At 32.9% G+C, this 21,898-nt stretch overlaps 1 protein-coding gene across 2 annotated transcripts in view; it reads right to left on the bottom strand.

Moving 5' to 3' along the window:
- The window catches only part of LOC134726021 (uncharacterized), an 82,179-nt gene that overhangs the window by 49,103 nt on the left and 11,178 nt on the right, over positions 1-21,898 (bottom strand). For both annotated transcript variants that reach the window (XM_063590380.1, XM_063590381.1), the window contains exons 3-9: positions 18,276-20,400; positions 17,455-17,536; positions 14,680-14,844; positions 12,340-12,438; positions 10,255-10,372; positions 6,821-6,880; positions 5,641-5,771 (exon numbers count right to left, since the gene is read on the bottom strand). In XM_063590380.1, the coding sequence (XP_063446450.1) occupies positions 5,641-5,771; positions 6,821-6,880; positions 10,255-10,372; positions 12,340-12,438; positions 14,680-14,844; positions 17,455-17,536; positions 18,276-20,400 (2,780 nt within the window). The remainder of the gene's footprint in view (positions 1-5,640; positions 5,772-6,820; positions 6,881-10,254; positions 10,373-12,339; positions 12,439-14,679; positions 14,845-17,454; positions 17,537-18,275; positions 20,401-21,898) is intronic.

Raw genomic sequence — 21,898 nt, 5'->3', positions numbered from 1 at the left:
GACAACTGTCGAAAAACAGCAGCTTAAAGAATTATTATCAGAATATGAAGACATCTTTAGTGACGTACCTAAGGTAACAAATATTATAGAACATAGAGTAGTTACAAAAACAGATGAACCGATTTACCAACGTCCGTACCCACTACCATACGCACTTAGAGATAAGGTCAGAGAAGAGATTGACAATATGTTAGCTGCAGGTATAGTTGAGCCGTCTGACAGTCCGTATGCAGCTCCGATAGTACTGATCAAGAAAAAAGACAACACACTTAGATTTTGTGCCGATTATCGTTCCTTGAACAAACAGACTATCTTTGACCCGATTTTTATGCCACGCATGGATGAGGTACTGAATAAAGTCAGCAGAGCACGATATATCAGTAAACTTGATTTAACTAAGGGCTATTGGCAGGTACCACTTGATAAAGATAGCCGACAGAAGAGCGCATTTATAACGCCGTTCGGACATTATCAGTTTACTGTTACTCCATTTGGTATGATGAACTCAGGTGCTACTTTTGTTCGTATGATGGATAAAGTTCTGGCAGGATACGAGGAATTTGCTGACTCGTTCATTGATGATATTGGTATATTTAGCGATACATGGGAGTACCATATTGAGCATTTAAGGGCAGTATTCGATTCACTGAGACAGGCAAACCTCGTTGCAAAACCGAGTAAGTGTTTATTTGGCTACGATGAGCTTGAGTTTTTAGGATATATTGCCGGCGGTGGCAAGATTAAGCCTGTTCAGGACAAGGTATCTGCTATACATGAATTTCCAGTGCCTGTCACGAAGAAACAGGTCAGATCATTTCTCGGTCTGATAGGTTTCTACAGGAAGTCTATACCACAGTTCTCCGACATATCTGTACCTTTGACTGACCTTACAAAGAAAAACGAACCAAATAAAGTTAAATGGTCAGACACAACACAAAAATCTTTTGACAAGCTTAAAGAATGTATTTGTAGTGACTCTGTATTACGGAGTCCAGATTTTTCTAAAAAGTTTATTTTGCAGACTGATGCGTCCGGTAAGGGTCTAGGTGCTGTACTAGAGCAAGAATTTGATGACGGAAGGCGTCCAATTATGTTTATCAGCAAGAAACTCTCTGGAGCGGAATGCAACTACGCAGTGGTAGAAAAGGAGTGCTTTGCCATAGTGTGGGCGGTTAAAACTTTGAGAAACTATCTAGAGGGTAAAGAGTTTGCTATTAATACTGATCATGCTCCTTTACAGTGGTTACAGAGGATGAAAACCAGTAACCAACGGTTACTCCGTTGGAGTTTGATACTTCAGGAATTTAATTATACAGTTTTTTACATTGCAGGCAAGACAAACATTGTTGCAGATGTTTTGTCTAGATGTGGCGATATTTAGATAACCCCTGAGTGTGACGTTATTACAGCGTTATTGTGTTAATTTTGGTTTTATTTTAGTGTTACAGGACTGAATTTTTTATGTTTGATGTGTACATATTTGTTTTTTTTTACTGATATAGCTTAATTTCAGATTAGATTTTGAAGTTTGTTGTTTCTGGTCGGACTAAATGTTCTTTAGTCTCCTGGAAAGGGACGTTTGTAACAAACTTCAGTTAATTATTTATATGATTTATTTTACACCTAGGACTATATTTTATGTTATCTCTTATTTTCACTAACACCGGTAATCTAGTCAAGCAGACCTTGTTTATCACGTGATTACGCACCTATTGAAATTTAACAGGTGAGTCTCAAATCAGTCGGCACATGATCATTGAGAGTAGCACACGTTTGTGCAGTTGGGTTTGTGGTTTAGATAGCAATTTGGACATTATAATTGTCAGGACAGGACATGGATGTCCAAAGGCTAATTGAAACAACACTCAGGTAAGTTATTTTACTTATATTTTATGGTACATTGAGGTCAATTTGCTGTCGAGATGATATTTCTTGCTCGCGGTCCAAATGTACGGATAATTGCCATATTATTCATATTTATAGATAACGTAAGTAATTTTTGGGTTCAATTATTATTTTGCAGGGGTTTTTAGGCCCGGTTTTAGTGTGCGTTGGCACGTTGCTAATTGTCGACTGGTCGGAGATAATGGTGTCGATGAATTAATGGTGTCGGGGTTAAAAATGGTAACAACTCGGTGATATATTGGTTGGAGTTACAACGCATTGAGGCGGTGATAAATTTATAGTCCGTTTCTATTTATTTGGAGCAAAAAGTCCGTAAAATTATATACATTTTTTAGTTGAGAAATCGAGAGGTCTGTGCAGTATTTATGCAGTTTAAAGCAGTTATAGTTTGTTATTCAGCATTATATTTATTCATACAAATTTAGTGTTCTCTTCAATCAATTTAGAAGCAACCAGATATATGTGAAAATTAGTTAATTCGTCCGTTTAATTATAAAGAGAAATTTAAAGGGGAACAACCCAGTTCATCATTTACATCTACAGTACGTACAACAAGGAACGTATCCGGGCAGTGTGCGGAAAGTGTGCAGGCCGAAATTTGTTTGATTTATGTTTATTTCATGACATTTTGTTTTGTTCCGTGTGTGTTTATTTAGTTACATTTGTGTTCTCATTTCATATTACATTTTTTGTTGAATTTACTTTATTTTGTTTTGTTAATTAAATTTATATTTTAATTTGGTTTTGTATGACATTGGCCACCTGACAATTCCCAAAGAACTTACTTCGTTACACTTCCATTATATGATCCTGTTCCTATAAATAACATTAACATCTTTTATCATTAACACTGACTGCCATTATATGATCCTGTTCCTATAAATAACATTAACACTGACTGCCATTATATGATCCTGTTCCTATAAAATAACATTAACACTGACTGCCATTATATGATCCTGTTCCTATAAATAACATTAACACTGACTGCCATTATATGATCCTGTTCCTATAAAATAACATTAACACTGACTGCCATTATATGATCCTGTTCCTATAAAATAACATTAACACTGACTGCCATTATATGATCCTGTTCCTATAAAATAACATTAACACTGACTGCCATTATATGATCCTGTTCCTATAAATAACATTAACACTGACTGCCATTATATGATCCTGTTCCTATAAAATAACATTAACACTGACTGCCATTATATGATCCTGTTCCTATAAAATAACATTAACACTGACTGCCATAATATGATCCTGTTCCTATAAAATAACATTAACACTGACTGCCATTATATGATCCTGTTCCTATAAATAACATTAACACTGACTGCCATTATATGATCCTGTTCCTATAAAGTAACATTAACACTGACTGCCATTATATGATCCTATTCCTATAAATAACATTAACACTGACTGCCATAATATGATCCTGTTCCTATAAAATAACATTAACACTGACTGCCATTATATGATCCTGTTCCTATAAAATAACATTAACACTAACTGCCATAATATGATCCTGTTCCTATAAAATAACATTAACACTGACTGCCATTATATGATCCTGTTCCTATAAATAACATTAACACTGACTGCCATTATATGATCCTGTTCCTATAAATAACATTAACACTGACTGCCATAATATGATCCTGTTCCTATAAAATAACATTAACACTGACTGCCATTATATGATCCTGTTCCTATAAATAACATTAACACTGACTGCCATTATATGATCCTGTTCCTATAAAATAACATTAACACTGACTGCCATAATATGATCCTGTTCCTATAAATAACATTAACACTGACTGCCATTATATGATCCTGTTCCTATAAAATAACATTAACACTGACTGCCATTATATGATCCTGTTCCTATAAAATAACATTAACACTGACTGCCATTATATGATCCTGTTCCTATAAAATAACATTAACACTGACTGCCATTATATGATCCTGTTCCTATAAATAACATTAACACTGACTGCCATTATATGATCCTGTTCCTATAAAATAACATTAACATCTTTAAAACATGTACATGTATGTATGAAGTAGACTTTTGATCTCAGAAATGTTCATTTTATAAAATTTCTAATAATATTTCAATATTTAAACAAAAGCAGTATGTAGATTAAAATTTTGTTTCTAATCTTTTCATTTGAAATTGTAAGACATTTGATATTAAATGGTTGTAAATCAACTTGTAAGGGTAGCCCATTGGTTGAACTTTGTGTATACAGTTGTTTCACAAACAACACTTCTTTTGGGGGAGTAACTGTATAGTGGATAATTTTATTTTCATAGGTACCAATTTTCAAGGAGTAACGAAAACCTGCATGTTCCAGATATTAAATTCGTTGTTTCGCCTAAATATGCATACAAGCATACCTGTCAACTGACAGGTGTGACCTGAAATTTTCACAATTCTGAGGGATCACCTGTAACTCAGGAATTAAGAAAATGACCCGTTTTTACCTGGATTTCTTAACCTTGTTGATTTCATCAGTGATTTTCCTTTAGAAAACCGGCAAATTCGTAATTTTTCCATGAACAGGAAGTTTAGCTAGCTGTGTAAACTATCAAATTATGTGACCCATATGCATTAAGTGCATGGCTTCACTTGGCAGCTTTGGTTTCAAACACACGGTTTTAAAATTAACACCAATTACCTTACCTTTAGGTTGTGAATAAATTTCATTGTTGTTTTACAAACATTTTTCAACTTGAGTTATTTCTCCTTTTTTGTCACCATTCAAAATTGTTCCTTATATTTATGTTTTTTAAGGTAAATAAAAACAAATAGCATTCATATACATATTGAAATATAACTTTTCATTATTGGTATACCTTAATTTAATTATAAAAGAAAAGTTGAAAATATTTGTTTTCATTTGTTCTTTCTTTAACTGTTTATCTTTATTTTAACTATAGTCTAATTACGATCAACAATAATATTCAAAGGCTGTATATTTGTTTTCATTTGTTCTTTCTTTAACTGTTTATCTTTATTTTAACTATAGTCTAATTACGATCAACAATAATATTCAAAGGCTGTATAACCAGACATAAATTTTAAATATTTTTTGTGTAATGAAGACAATTTATCTTGATATTGATAACTGAGACTGAAAGACATCAGATGAAGTACAGTGTAGGAATATCTTTTAAAGATGCAGTGTTATAATAATTGATAAAATTTTAAATTACTTAACCAAGTGAACATATTTTGGAAACTTTGATTTAAATTTTAAGAAAAATGTCCCCTCATTGCTGAAATTCAGCTCGAAAAAGTTTGTACATGTTATGACCTGAGATTTCATTCTTCAACGCAGGTCATGACCTGCATTCTCATCGTCACAGGTAGACAGGTATGTACAATTCCACAGAAAATTTGTAATTTGTCAAACATTTAATTTCGTTGTACAACTGTACCCAGGAAATCCACAAAATTTGGTATCCATCAAATAATAATGAATCCACAGTATATAAGACAGGGTGATTCATTGGTAAGATTGTTACCTGTAAAAAAATGATCACTAACTTTAATTTTAGTATGCATCAAGAGGAAGGGGGTTGATAATTCTGAAACTCATCATAACAATAATGCTCAGGTACATGTGGTGCAATGAAATGGCAACACCCCTTGATAGTGACTACTACTAACTTTCTAATAATATTGGTCAATGTTCCATTTTACAATACCTTTGTTTCTTCCTCTGTTTTAATTCTGATAAATTCTTTCTCGTGAACAAGTTCTGGACAGACAGGAACTTCACTTCTTAGAGGTCGACCACACTTTAGAAACTGCATGCTGATAATTCTTTCACCATAAACTGAACATAAATTATACTTTAAAATAATATCAAACCAATTTAACAAACACGCCTTAGGTGAAACAAGAATGTGTCCATAGTACATGGATGCCCCACTCGCTTTATCATTTGACATGTTCAGTGGACCGTGAAATTGGGGTCAATACTTAAATTTGACATTAAAATTAGAAAGATCATATCATAGTTAACATGTGTACTAAGTTTCAAGTTGATTGGACTTCAAATTCATCAAAAACTACCTTGACCAAAAACTTACACCTGAAGCGGGACAAACGGACGGACACAGACCAGAAAACATAATGTATCTCTACTATTGTAGGTGGGGCATAAAAAACATCAACTTAATGTTGCATTATGATTAAAAACAATATTAGAGATTTCAGGTAAAGGAAAATACATCAAATAGACAGAAAATATATTACACAGATTAATTGTTGACACAAATATATATGTCTTGCCTGTGTTTAATTTCTCTTGTATCATTCAAATGTTGAAATAAGAATAATAACATTACCAACGCTAAATAAAACATGCCTAATTTATTCGTTCAGTGTATGGTTACTAGCTTTTTTTGTTAATATGTCTTTTGATTGAGTTAAGCCATTTAAATTGATATTTGATAGTGTCTTTCTATATATGATGTTATGTTACACTTTTATTTCAGACTAGGGTGGAGGTTGGGGTCTTTAAAATTGTTTAAACCTGCCACAATTCAGGAACCTATTGACCAGGGGTTGTCACTTGTTGATGTGGTTCATAAGTGTTTCTTGATTTTTTAATTTTTTTTAAGAGATAAGACTCTTGATTTTCATGTTTAAATGGTTTTACACTAGACATTTTTTTTGGCTAACTGTTCAGTGTCGGCCAAATCTTGGAGTTGAAGACCGTTCTTTGACCTACAATGGTTTTTCTTTTACACATTATGACTTGGGTAGACAGTTTCCTCAATGGCATTCATACCACATCTTCTTAGATCTATATAAAGCCTTCCTTATTGATCTTTATATTTTCTCCGAGATCTATCAAGTAAGTCTATATATTACACTTACCTCCGTCCACTTTAATTTCTGCCTTGGCTTGAGAATAAGGATGCATTAATGGGTTAGTTTCTGAAAACATACAAACATACAGTCATCAGAAATAATATACTTTTTTATAATAACTAATGGTGTTTAGACTTAGATTCTTCTTTTATCGGTTAGTTGTCCTTGATGAATGAAAAAAAACATTAAGTGAGCAAGCTTACAAACCCCAGGCCCCACACAGAACTAATATGAAAAACCTTCCCCTCTTCCATTACAGACTGTTTTTATTTAGGGAGGTTTCAATGAGTGAAAAAGGCTCACAACTGCATTAAGTCTAGTTTTAAAACAGTTATTTTAATTTTGACATCACCTAAAAAGCTTGAACAATAAATTATTGAGTTATATTCAGTCTTTCAGACTTCCAGTTCTGTTCACTTCTAGTCAATCCAGTACTAATATGGTTCAGAAGCTTTTTAGTTGAAATAATATGTTTTTCTTCAGAACTGTAAAATATTCTCTTAAATTTCAATAAAAGCTAATTTAGATGGGAACTCTTACACGTAATCCATAAATAATTTTCATTAAAACTAGAACAATGATGAAAGCATGCCCTTAAAATTTGGGCTATTTGTAATCATGGTAATAAGGAACAAACACTGATCTTCTTAAATAGAATAAACAAGAATGTGTCCAAAGTACATGGATGCCCCACTCGCATAATCATTTTCTATGCTCAATGGACTGTGAAGTTGGATAAAAAATCTTATTTGGCTGTAAAATTAGAAAGATCATATCGTAAGGAACATATGGACCATAATTTGGTATTCGGCCTTTGGTTTCTTTTTGTATCCTTTTTTATAAGTTCTAAAATTTAAACTTTTATTTAGTGGGTTGTGTTGGTGTTAGAATAGTATGAATGGAACAATTGAGTTTTTCGAGAAAAAAATAATACATTTTGATTCACCGTTTACGTGACATGAAACCAAACAGGAAACCAATCTTTATTTTCTTTATTTTGCACAATATAATTCAAAAGGCATAAATAAACACCATTACTAGTGTTACTTGCTTCATGTTAATATTTAAAATCTATTTTCAATGTTATATTAAAGTTTTTTTTAAACCTGACAGGAAACCATAAGAAACCGAAAGCAATTTTTTAGTTTTATTTTATTGCAAAATCTGCTTAAATTAATCTGAACAGTATACTTTTTCTTAAAATCCATCTTAAATGTAACAGTATTATAAAACTCCTAAATATGTGCTTGTTTTGAAAACAATTAGTACATTTTATTCAGAATTTTCCATATTTTCTCCATTGATACAGGATACCATAATCGTTGAATCATGATGTTTAAGCAAAAAAAATGTATTTATATTTGGTTTTGATTTTCCAGTTAATATATACAATTTATTCCAAATCATTGGCAATGTAACATTCTTTAAATCCAGTAAAGAAAAATCCTTTAACTTGGAATTAAAATCTTTAAAATAGACACAATATGATACTTGTGACATGTACACCATCTACAGGGTTTCCACATTTTAACCTACTTTAGTGGGCTAAAATCAATAAAGTACTCCCTTTCAAGTCATGCATGCTAAAAGTTTACTTCTCCTTTGACAAATTTATTGCGTTTCTGATAAGTGTTTGCAGAACATGAATAAAAAATATTAATTAAAAACTGTGACAGGATTCCAACTTTGTACATTCCAAGTGTAACGGTATATTAACATGTATTTTTTATTAAATTATATTTATTCACCTAAAATATCCAGTAATATTTACTGCTGAAGTTAAATCAATCCAACGAGCATTGGTACAATGATAAGAGACGTAATTTCGATTGATTTTTCCAAGGACTCTTCACGTCATTATCGGGAAACGAAGTGTGTTCTAACGTCTGTCAAATATGAAATCGATTTTGTCAAGTCATTGGGCATTTATTTTCACACAGGATCGTATGTAACATTATGCACATAGGAAAAATAACAGAGCACCGGCGCAATCTCTTTGACAATTGTATTTTCCCCTTTTAAACAAGACGAAACAAGTCTACGGATTATGTTTGCTAACATCCCGTTGGAAACAAAAACAATGTTTAGACCTAGTATTTCGTACATCCGGCCGTAATGGCGTGATCACATGCTAGTCACACGTTTCACGTATGACCGGAAATGGTTAGAACTTAAGGACAAAAACAATTTTAATAAATAATTGGACTTCTGTTTCGTGTGAAATGTAACGCATAACGGCAACGTAATTTTCTTACTTAATTATTACGAAGATCAAAACAAGAATGTAAATCATCTCGGATTTACCTGTTTGAACATCTCGCGAGAGTTCATATTTGCATATTGTTTTTAAGAATTCTATTACAACAAAGCAGATTACATCATCTAAAAATTGCGTTATGAAATCGGACGCAAAAATCACGCCACTGTTCTTACATCTGCTACATAAATACTTATAGTTCTCGGCATTTTCTTCTCACTATTCTTATTGGTCGATGTTCTTTGTTATTTGAAAGCAAAAGTTACGAATTTGCCGGTGACGATTATCTATAAATCAGTCAGCGTTATGCTCTTAGGAAGCAATAAATAACGCGAGAAACGACACAAAAATACGGTTGTATAATCTTTGAAATTCTTATATTTTAATTTTTTTTCTAGGGAAGTGTAGCATACACTTGTATGTTGATAAAAATAATGGCATCTTTAGATGTAGTTGCAACTTTTCTTACAGTAATTCACATTTTATCACTTTTCTATAGTTATAGGAAACGGAGCCCAATAGCAAATTATGGTCCATATGTACGAATGCACAGACCAGATAACATAATGCCCCTCTACTATTGTAGGTGTATTGTAGGTGGGTCATAAAAATGATTCTTTTTCATGCATATGTGTTTTGCATGTTTTGCTAAATTGACTGAAAACTTCTTTAAATAAATGTTTCAATAGTCACAGATATAACTATTCATCTTTTGAAAGTTTTATATTTTCATCTTGGGTAACAGATGATCATGCCACTAACATGACTAATACAATACTTTCTCCAAAATCTTATTTTTATAACTCTCAGTTTATCTTTTCAAATCCATTAGCCCTGTTTTTGTTTTTTCAATAAAACAACATTTATCTGAAAACAAGAATGTGTCCATAGTACACAAATGCCCCATCGGCACTCATTTTTGTTCAGTGGACTGTGAAAATGGGGTAAAATCTCTAAGCTGACATTAAAAAAAGAAATTTATATCATAAGGAACATGTGTATTAAGTTTCAAGTTGATTGGACTTCTTCAAGTTCATCAAAAACTACCTCGAACAAAAACTTTAACCTAAAACGGGACAGACGGACGAATGAACGAACAGATGCACACACCAGAAAACATAATGCCCATAAATGGAGCATAAAAATTCCTAAGCCCTGTTGTTTTGTGTTTCCAATAACTCACCTTTCAACTTGGTGAACTCCTGAGCCCTGTTATTCATGATAGCTGTCATTACTTTATGAGAAGGAGCATAGTGACCATTAAAACATTTCATAATGTTTCTTATATCTTTAAGAGAGATCTGAAAAGACAAAATATTGCATTTTGAACATAAATAGTCAGATATTTCTTCAGTTGACAACAAAATTTCAGGATACTGAAGATAAGTTCTTGTTGCGTAATTTAACATTGATTGTATGATGTTAAATTGCACACTATCAAAGTTGAAATAGCACTATTTAGAATTGTTAGTTTATACCGGTACATGGGAAACCTGAAAATAGCATGTTCTTTTTTCACTTTACATTTTATAAGTAAACTATATATTCTCCATGAATTCTGCATAACTAAAGACTAATAGAAAGATAATATAAATTGTTAAGCCCCAATAACCCCTTGCAGAATAATTTGTCAGTGGTTCAGAGCAACCTGCTTCTAAATATCAGCCAAACAAAATTATGCATGCTACTGAGATATTGTGGCACCAAATCACCTTGAACTATGCCCAACACACAAGACCACTGGACCACCTAGGCTCTATATATATAAGTACGTCTGAACCAGTGACAACTCTACGACAGATTTTATCCATCCGATCAACAGTGATGGTGATACAAGGCTGAAACCATAACTTGACATAATGTATAAAACAAGAATATGTCCAAAGTACACTGATGCCCCACTCAATCATTTTCCTTGTTCCATGGACCGTGAAATAGGGTAAACATCTAATTTGGCATTAAAATTAGAAAGATTATACTATAGGGAACATGTGTACTAAGTTTCAAGTTGATTTGACTTCAATTTCATCAAAAACTACCTTGACCAAAAACTTTAACCTGAAACTCCCACTTTCATTTTCTATGTTAAGTGGACCATGAAATTAGGGGGTCAAAAGTCTAATTTGGCTTTAAAATTAGAAAGATCATATCATAAGCAACAAGTGTACTAAGTTTCAAGTTGATTGGACTTCAGCTTCATCAAAAACTACCTTGACCAAAAACTTTAACCTGAAGCGGGACAAATGTACACACAGAGGGACGAACGAACGGATGGACAAACGGAGCCACAGACCAGAAAACATAATGCCCCTCTACTATTGTAGGTGGGGCATCATAATGAACATATGGACTAAAGTACCACAACTTCATGGTAAACTAAACTTTGAATTTTGTATTGGACAAACTGGAATGTCTACAAACTTGTGCCCCCTCCCTACCAACCAAGCAGCTGAGTCTTCATTCTTTCTTCTTAATACAATGTGCTATCAGGAAACAATATACATGATATAATATGTATTGCTTAACTGGCCATACAGGCAAGTTCCATCCTATATTAACTTGCCTTTTAATTAATGTACATAAATAAAATTTTCTGACGAAGTTAAGATTAGGTTAAGTTTTTTCAACAGGCAGCCACTAATTTACTGACATCAGACAAGAGAAGCCCATATTTTGATCATTATTTTTATTATGTTTGTTTAGCTCACGCATCATTGTAATTATAGCGGAATTTGATGAGACTGTTGTACAAAGTAAGAGGTTTAGCGCTATAAAACCAGGTTTAATCCACCATTTTCTACATTTGAAAATGCCTGTACCAAGTCAGGAATATGTTAGTTCTTGTCCATTTGTTTTCAATGTGTTTTGTCATTTTATTTTTTGCCATGTGATTAGGGACTTTCGGATTTGATTTTCCTCTGAGTTCAGTATGTTTGTGATTTTACTTTTTATCCCTTTGTTCAATGAAGACGCAATACATACAAATGATCGAGTCTTTGGTTTGACCATTGCAAGGATCAAAATCACTTTGGTGAGGCTAACACTCTACCATGAGACCACAGCTATGGTTCACCATAGATTTTAAATCAAATCACATAAATTTATGTGAAAAATGGAAAACATAACTAGTAAAAACAAGACAAGATTCCTGCATTTGGCACTGGTACTACAACATTAAGTCAGTATTATTCAGTAAAAATAATTCCTCAGTTATCTCCCTTATAGTTCTTCATTCAATCTATCTTTTAACTTGTTTTTAATCACCTACCCATTTGAATTCTGACTGTAGTAGCATCTCACACTGGTTTCTGTAGGGACCAGTAACATGGCCACTGTATTCTTTGTAATAATCAATCTTAGGTAATGTCTGTAAGTAAAATCACCAGGCTTTAATGTGTAAATAATATAATTTTAATGTGCACAGGCCTCTACATATCATTTTTTCTAACTTGTCCCTTTGGTCAAGTTACAAGAAAATCAACTTGTCTGACCTCTTATCTTACTTGTCTGAATTTATAATAAAAATGATATATGCAATAATAACACTAGTAATGCGCTTTGATTTTACCTAATAAATGGCGCATTTTGTAATGTTATATGAATACCACATCAAAATTCATTTTATTATTTCAGACTGAAGATAGACGTATTTTTTCCTTTTTTGATATAAATGAAACGCCGTCAATCACAATCCTCGTTCACGTTGTGTAATGGTATAAATCGTTCAATAATGTCCGACGTGGAGCGAATTTGCTTTTTATAATTATTTTCTAATCTGTTAATTCAGTGACCAATTCAGATTCTCAGTCACTGTCAAAAGACGATTCCGTTGTTGAATCGATATCGTCATTTTCAATAATCTGAACACACGAGTTCTTGGACTAAACTGGTCACCCGCTGATCGATACCTTGCCACAAGATAAGAGCGAAACAACAGCAGGGGTCCAGTTTATTCTCGGACTTTATCGTTGACAAATAGATAACGGAGGAGGAGCATGAATTATATATATAGGGTCTCAAAAGGGAATCCGGCATCCCGTAAGTATAATTCGAAAGTCTTGCACGACTTCTTAATCCAGCGAAACGCTTTAAAACTATTGTTTAAGTAAACAGGTTAGCTACTTAATGACAGTTACTAATTTATGACCGTAAATATTTGAGTCACGAGCATTTAATTGATCTAAGGAAAAGATCCATTCTTGTCCTTTTCGGTGATAGGGCAGCTGACCAGTTTAACGTTTCTTTACAACCAAATCATTTGATCACTGAATACAAAGACACAAACATGCTAATTTGCTTATTAGTTTGTAATTAAAACTCACCAGTTCATTAAACCTCAATTACCCTCGGTTATACTCTGTCATCCTGTGTTTGTTTAATTAAATCATGCAAATAATTAAAAATACTTTTTTGTTTTGATTGGTATCGATCGATTTTGACAGGTAATTTTTAGATACATACTTACTAACGAGCCTTCAAAACGCGTTCGGAATTTGGTGTTGACAGGGTTCGTTTTTTTCAGGTTAGATTAACGTTAATTGATAGGGAAATTTTGTGGGACTTTGAAAATTGTTCGGTTTAAACTGAAATTCGGTTTTATCAGGGTTCGGTTTACCCAGGTTTCACTGTACATTGTTATATGATCATGAAGTACATAAAACATTTCAATAAAAGTCTTGCCTTTTAAGATTTTATTTAATTTTTACATCTTAACTTATTATTTTTATATATAGATCTTATTAAATAAAACCTCTTTTAATGTATTGTTATCATGCGTAAAAAGCAAAATCAAATGAAACCTACTTTAAATTTAAAATTATAAAGTTGAGGTTATTACAAGTATTATATGTCTCTGGTTCAATCAATGAATATTTATTTCAATTTGTATGATCAATAAAAAAACAATCATCTATATTTTTGGGAAGGTAAAAGTCTTGATTTAGTTTATTTTTATCTGACCTCGATTTTTCACTTGTCCTATCGAAAAAGTAGTATTGTGAATCTACTTGCCCGACACCTGTGTCCACCTGTCCTTGACAATCGGACAAACCATAATGTCGAGCCCTGGTGCATATTAAGAATTTTTACAATTAGCTGTTTTCAACTTGAGAAAAAGTAACAAGTTAAACAATGGTACTCTTTTAGGGACATGTTGGATGTTTCAAATAAAAATTTTGCAAAACAAGACTGATGTAGCATTGTGATGTTTCCAAAACCGATCTCTGTTACAATGACAGTAGTTTGTGTGTTTATAAACGACAAGGTGATAATGAGATTATGGAGACTATACAGAAGGAATGGTAGATAGACCTGACATATCTGCTGGGTATAGCTTTAAACAAATGTTAGCCATACCAGTCAAACCAAGTCATAAGGCTAAGGTCCTATGGTTTCTATGCAGAGATGAGGCAGAACTAAGTAAATGGATGAAAGCAATTTGCAGTACTCTGCCACAACCAAGTTCTAATCTATCTCTGTTACATAAAATGATAAAGCTGAGATTTATTGTTTGGAAAGTGTTGATTTTTTAGTTCTACCTAATTTCGTTACCAGAGGTTGCCATTTATTTTCAGACTTTTTAGAACATTGTAGATTTTCTAGATCTTACCTTTGGCACTTGAGGTTGAGTTTTCTTTTCAGACTTTTTAGGATATTGTGGATTTTCCAGTATTAACATACAGGCATTATTGATAATCATCTGCCAGTTATGATCTTGTAATCGGTCATACAACTGGTCAACATAAGTCGGGTCAATATCTGGAAACATGTTGGTCTACAAAAAAAGTTTGTTTATAATATGGACTAAAATGTCAGTCATAATATCTATAAATTATAATGTTTTTGGGTGTTATGTGATGTTTTTCAATATCATGGCAGTCAGATTTTACCAGCTTAGGATATTGGAGAATGTTGAGATAACTACAGACACTCCACAGGAAAACAGACCATTCTAACAATCCTCATCAATTACAATAGAAGTGGAACACAATTCTATTGTAATCACTTTAAGTTAACGTCAAGACCAGTGGGCAACTGATATCCATTTTTGCTATTTGTATTGCTGAAACACTGTCTCATATATATACTTACACATATACCATGTATACCCCACTTCTCCTTTCAGTTCATATCCATTTCCTAATTAGTTGTTTAAGTATAAAACAATTTAACAAATGGTTAAACTCTGTGGTCCATCTGATCAAGAAACGTACTTGATTCATTTTTATCTTCTTAAGGTCCAGTGGCAAATATTTCAAGAACATAGTAATGTCATATCTCAACAAATGAAATGAATTAATTATTCTCTTTTATGAAAATTCACACATTATCTTAGGCCGTGTTCACATTGAACTAAACTCAGTGTTGTGTTAGTGTAACTCACACATAAACTAAACATAATTACGTTCCCATTGATAAAACTCAATGTTTACATGTAGTGTAAATCATGTTTTGTCTACATGCAGTCAATAGTAGATGTAGGCCTTGTGTAGGTTAAGTGTACACAAAACTAGGCATTCAGAACTTTAATTTTCCCATGTATATTTGAAAAAGAAACAATTTTTATATAAAATTGATACTTATAACACTTATTAATAAAGTTCTTTACAGAAATATTTGTCTAAACTTGATATATTTATTTGTTATAAAAACGCTCTCCATAGCCTTATTAACTTCTTATCAAGACTCACATCCATAATCACTGCTGAAAACATAATTAATTTGAAAAAGTCTTTCCGAATCGACTAGACGTACACACTGACAGAAATATTTGCCACTGGTATTTACTCAAACAACGATTCACTCATAAATGCATTACTGAAAAAGGGTGAGGTTAATTGCTTGTTTTTGTAGTATCTCAGATCCGTTAAAATTCAATTAGAAATAATAAAAAAAAACATTACCCCCTCCCTTTGCCAAATACTCATTGGAGAAAAAATACCATTTGAAACAAACAGAAAAGATAGAAATGTACTGATCCTTTACATCTCAGTTCTTTTTCTTCTTCTGGTCTGTAAGCAAGCTGATGCAGCCTTCGTTTTTAATGCGTAATCGACACATCTTTGAACTACTGCAAATCATCCAAAATGACTTTCTTAAAGGAGCAATCACTTCACTTTTTTTTTAAAAAGGGGGGGGGGGGGGGGGGGGGGGGTGTTCTGAGTCAGATTTTTTTCTCGCGCGAAAGTTTATATTTAGTTTTTTTTTCTCAATGGTACCAATTCAATATTTAACACTATAATGTATGGGGAATCTATGGATTCAGAATAATTGTTCATTCTTATCATCTGTATGACCCGATTTTTTTTTAAATCAAATTGTGGAAAATCCATCCCCCTTTTTTTTTAAAGTCAAATGGTCGTTCCCTTACTGCTAGAAAAGTTGTTTGAAAATTTGAATTCGGTTCTACGTAATGAACATTTAAATGACATATAGTTTACAAGTGTGAACAAATCTTATGTACAGGTAGCTAAACAAAGTGTATAGATGTGAACAAGTTTAATGTAAAACTAGTGTAGATTACATTAAACCAAATGTAAACATGTTTACTGTACACAACATTTGGTGTGAACACGGCCTTAGCTTGTCATGCTTGTAGTTCTATTTTACATGTTTATAGGATGTTTTTGTCTATGCCTTTTTGATCATGTTTTCAAATGATATTTAATAGCAATGTATAGTGTCAGAGTCTTTTCATGTTGTTATCATGGTTATGTTAAACTACTGTTACAGGTTAGGGTGAAGGTTGGCAACTGTTGAAACCTTCAAACCCCTGCATTGGTAGGCACCTTTCATAAGTTATAAGGAGCCTGTTCATTTGTTGTCATTTGTTGATGGGATTCATAAATGTTTTATTGTTTTTTAATTAGATAAGACTTTAGGTTTTCCTGTTTATATTGTTTTATACTAGTCATTTTGCAGCCCTTAATAGCTTACTATTCTGTGAGCTAAGGCTCTGTGTTAAGCCGTACTTTGACCTTTAATTGTTCACTTTTACACATTGGAATTGGATGAAGAGTTGTCTCATTGGCACTTAAAAGGATTTTCCATTAAATCATTCACGGGGCCCAAGGAAGGCATTTTGAAACTCTTCAATGGATGGGTGTCACTTCACTCAAGTGCAGTCAAAATGTAAATGAAATATTGACTTTGTCTCTGTAAGTTGTTTACACCATTTTAAAAGTGCCTTCTCTTGCATGGATGACATGTATGTTTAAATTTAACTGTCCTCATTCTGTTTTGAGAATAGTAACATCATTTTTTTTGGGTAAATATATTATTTTCTTTAAATATTATTGTTATGCATGTGCCTTACACAATGTACATATGTTCAAACTAGATACAATGCAGATGTTAATCAAGACCTGGTCTTAATCAATCTTACCATTTCCTGCCTTAACTTCTGTTTTGCTTCTGCTTTCTTCCTTTCTGGTGTGGGTTCTTCATCAGGAATGACAACTGGAGGACTGAAATAAAAAGAATCAAGGTCACATATACATGTTTACCTTTTTTATAACAATGTCAGTGCAATGCAGTATGGACTCAATCTGAGTATAATCTAAAACAATAGACCAATAAATGCTACCATGCCACAGTAAGTGTTCAATCATCAAATTGTTACGAGAAGTTGGGACTTTTTATTACAAAGTTTGCAACATACGTTTCTGGTATCTATACAATGAGCTGATGTATAATTGATGGGTTTTGTGTGATCCTAGACAAACATGTTACTTTTATCTGTTGCGACTTGCATGAAGAGTTGTCTCGTTGGCACTCATGCCACATCTTCTTATAATTATATCTAATGACTTCAGAATAATCTTTAATATAATTGCAATTTATGGTTCTGTCTGCATTCTTCATAAATTATAAATTGACTGCTACATTTTGACAGACATTAATGCATATTTGGCCTTGAGCTTCACCATTGTTTTTAAAAATGGCTTTTTTTGGCTTTCATGTAGCGCGCATTAAAATATTTCATCAGATCATTTATTTGAAAAGATTGCAGACTTACAACAATTGGCATTCAAATACATGACAGATGAACTCCATTTCAAAATTAAATAAAATTTTACAACTTTCATTCAAGATGTTTAATTTGTCAGTGTGGTCCACTTTTATTTCTTGAACTTGGTGACCTTTTTACAGAAATCTCTTTAACCAAAAAATTGTTATTCTATTTCAATTTTCATTCTTACTTACTTTTGATTTTGGACAATGGCAGGATCTTGAATTTCCTCTTTATTAACGGCAACAGATTTATTGGTAGGTTGGTTATTGGATGGAACTAAGTTAGGCTTGGCAAGTACAGGCACAATAAACTGATGTCCATTATTAGTGTGTCCTGGAACCAAGTCGGGTTGCCTTTCACTGTTCACTGGAGGAACATGTTGAGGCTGCACAGTATTTGGTTCTGATGAAGCAACTGCAGGTCTATTTATGTTTGCTGATGCATTACCAGGTCTAATCAGAAAACCTCCATTTGGAACTTGACTAGGAACAGGTCTGTTAGGATTTACTGCTGCTGGATTTTGATTAACTGCAGGCCTGAATGGAATGTCCATTGTTGGAACCTGACCAGCTACATGTCTGGTTGGATTGTTCATGGTAGGGAATTGACTTCCTGCTGGTCTCTTTAGGTTAGCTGTTGTTTGACCAGGTATATTCTGAGTTGTTGACATTACAGTAGCATGTCCAGCAGTTTGTGGCCCAGTAATGGTACTTGATGGCCTTTGAACCCCCATGAGAAGTGGATTAAATGGAGGTCTATTCATGTTTGTCATTTGGTGTACACTTGATGGAGGCCTCTGTACCCCTACTGTTGGATTGAACATTTGATTAACTTGTGGTCTATTCATGTTTGTCATTTGGTGTACAGTTGATGGAGGCATTTGTAAACCAGCGTTTTGATTAAATATTGGATTAAATGGAGGTCTGTTCATGTAAGGCATTTGGTGAACAGTTGATGGAGGCCTCTGTATACCAGTGTATGGATTAAATGATGGATTAAACGAAGGTTTGGGCAGAAGCCCTTTATTTGACTGAATAACAGCTGTATTTGATGCGTTGCTTGAAACATTACTATTTAACTGTGGTCTGTTCATAATTATGTTTGATGAATTAGCTGTTATAGTAGACTGGTTTCCTATCCTCATGTTCAGAGGGTTTGATGGATTAGGATAAGATACTGCTAACATTTGATTGGTCATTGGTACTGGTACATTTGCAGATGTCATTAATTGTGGCAATTGTCCTAATGGTGTTTGTTGAATCATGTGACCAGCACCTAGACCAGGAGGTAATATGTCTAGTCCTATTGTCTTTTCCTGTCTAGACGGACCAGCTTGTGGAATGTGTGTCACAGGCTTCTGACTTACAGACTGAGATTTCAATTGTTGATTTTGTGTGATGTTATTAATTATATTGACTGCAGACTGGGCGCTAGGTTTCACATGTTGTTTTTGAGTGATGTTATTATTGCTAACAGCGCTAGGTTTCACATGCTGTTTTTGTGTCGTATTATTCCTCCCTAAAGACTGAGCACTAACATTAACTGTTATATTAACATTCATATCAGATGCATGACTAACGTTTACAGTGGCTGTTACACCTCTACTTGGACTAACCGAGGGATTGGTAAGGAGGCTGTTCTTAGTACCTATCACACTGGACGGAGTGGTAGTTAGTAGATTTGGTACTGTGTTTGACCTTACCAGTAAGTCATTACGACCTTGTATTATAGTTTTATCACTTGCTACAACAGAACTAGGAGATGATGACTTGTTTGCCTTGTCTCTCCAGTTAGAGAAGTCTGGGCTACTCATTACCTTGTCCAGTTTACTATTGAATTGAGAAGGTTTTAGAGGTGAATTTTTAATTGGACTGTTTAACATTGGTAGGTCATCTTCACTGTCAGTTTGGTCAAATATTTGATGTATTAAATCGCTCGAATTCGAATCTGAACTAAACTCTATTTCTCTATACATGTCATCACTTGTTGATTTGTCAACCTTTGTCTCTATTAAAGTCACTGTTCTTTTCTCAGCATCACTCAGATCTTTCACACTGGTACAAGCTGCTTTAAATTTGCCATCTTTTAAAATCGGTTTTCTTTCTTTCCCTGCTTTCTTCCTTGTTTTTCCCGACACAATGAGACAATCTTTGGATGGAGTGTGTCCAGTTATTTGGACATCATTGTCATTGTAATCACCTGTTATAGTTGCATCAGATAGACTTATATTTGATGGACTTATTATATTACTTTTAGCCAGTCTGATATCATTTAAAGTCTTTTCTTTAGATGTATCTCTTTCACTGTCTGTAGAATCTGTAAGGTAAAAAATAAAAGTCTTCTATGACTTAGTACATTTTTCTAAATTCTAGCTTAGCCTTAAATTTTCAAATAAGGATTAATGGCCTGCATCACAATATATTCAATGAGTTTTAAAGGGAGTGTTATATGTGTTTTCACATGCAATTTTAAAATTGTTTCAAAACATTACTTATAAATTTCTCTTCAAACATTATATAGAACATTAAAAGTATAGATCTTTTAAGTGATTTTCAAAATATAATTACTTTTTTTTGTCTTAAGGCATACAAAATCATTTAATTGCCACCCTTTTATGATACTTTGTTGAATTCTGTGCATTACGTTTGCACGCATTACCATTACATTTGCGTGCAACTTTTGATTACAATTGCGCACATTTTTTTTGACAGGTAATCTCAGGTAAATACAGGTAATAATACTTATTTATTTATAATTTGTTCAATTATTTACAAGTGTAAGCACTCATTCCCTTAGTCTTAGTCCCCAGCTGCTCACCAACGATGAGATGGAAGTGGGATTTCAAGCAAGATAAATCCATTTTATTAGGCACAAGCACTAAATCCTAGAAATATATATACAGATGAAAACGTTAAAATGTTAAAACATAGCTAATCTTTAACAAAGGTAAAAGTATTGATAAATTCATTACTTTACATGTCTGTACGTGCAGAAACTCCATGTTTGTACCTTGGTGTAACTTTACAAACTAACTTAAATTATTTACTAATTTTAAAAATGAACACTTTTAGTTGAAACACTTTTCATCCTGAAATATTCACAATGAAGTTACATGTATGCCTTTATCATGTTTATGCAACGGAGTTTATTATGATCACAATCAGACACTTTATAATTGGTTTTAGAATTCAATATGAACAATATATAATTTGAATTAAGAAATATTTTCAAAATTAATAATTGAGTCATATTTACTATGGAAATAAACAAATATATAGTCAATTACAATTTGATTTAATTTTTCTTATATTTTTACTCGAGTTTACCTGTAAAATGAATGTGCGTAAATGTCATCGAAAGCTGCGTTCAAACGTAAAACACTTTAATGCCCAAATGCGCGCAAACGTAGTGCGCCTGTTCAATTTGAATTTAGTATATGTTGTTTTATCAATTCACATTATTAATATTTTAACTTAAAACAGGATTAATCAGGGGAAGTAACCCAAATTTTTTTTAATTGTTTACAAACTAAGCTTGAAGCAAAAGTCGTTAATGATTGTTAATTAGTACTATGTTTGACACCCAAGCTGTCAAGTGATGCCATTTACTTTCACATATGGACCATAATTTGGTATTCGGCCTTTGGTTTCTTTTTGTATCCTTTTTTATAAGTTCTAAAACTCTAACTTTTATTCTGTGGGTTGTGTTGGTGTTAGAATAGTATTAATGGAACAATTGAGTTTTTCGAGAAAAAATTAATACATTTTGATTCACTGTTTACGTGACAGGAAACCAAACAGGAAACCAATCTTTA

Source organism: Mytilus trossulus, chromosome 7 (assembly GCF_036588685.1).
Source record: "Mytilus trossulus isolate FHL-02 chromosome 7, PNRI_Mtr1.1.1.hap1, whole genome shotgun sequence".
Taxonomy (NCBI): Eukaryota; Metazoa; Mollusca; class Bivalvia; order Mytilida; family Mytilidae; genus Mytilus; species Mytilus trossulus.
The sequence above is the reverse complement of the archived record's forward strand: the minus strand, read 5'-3'. Positions and strand labels throughout refer to the sequence as shown.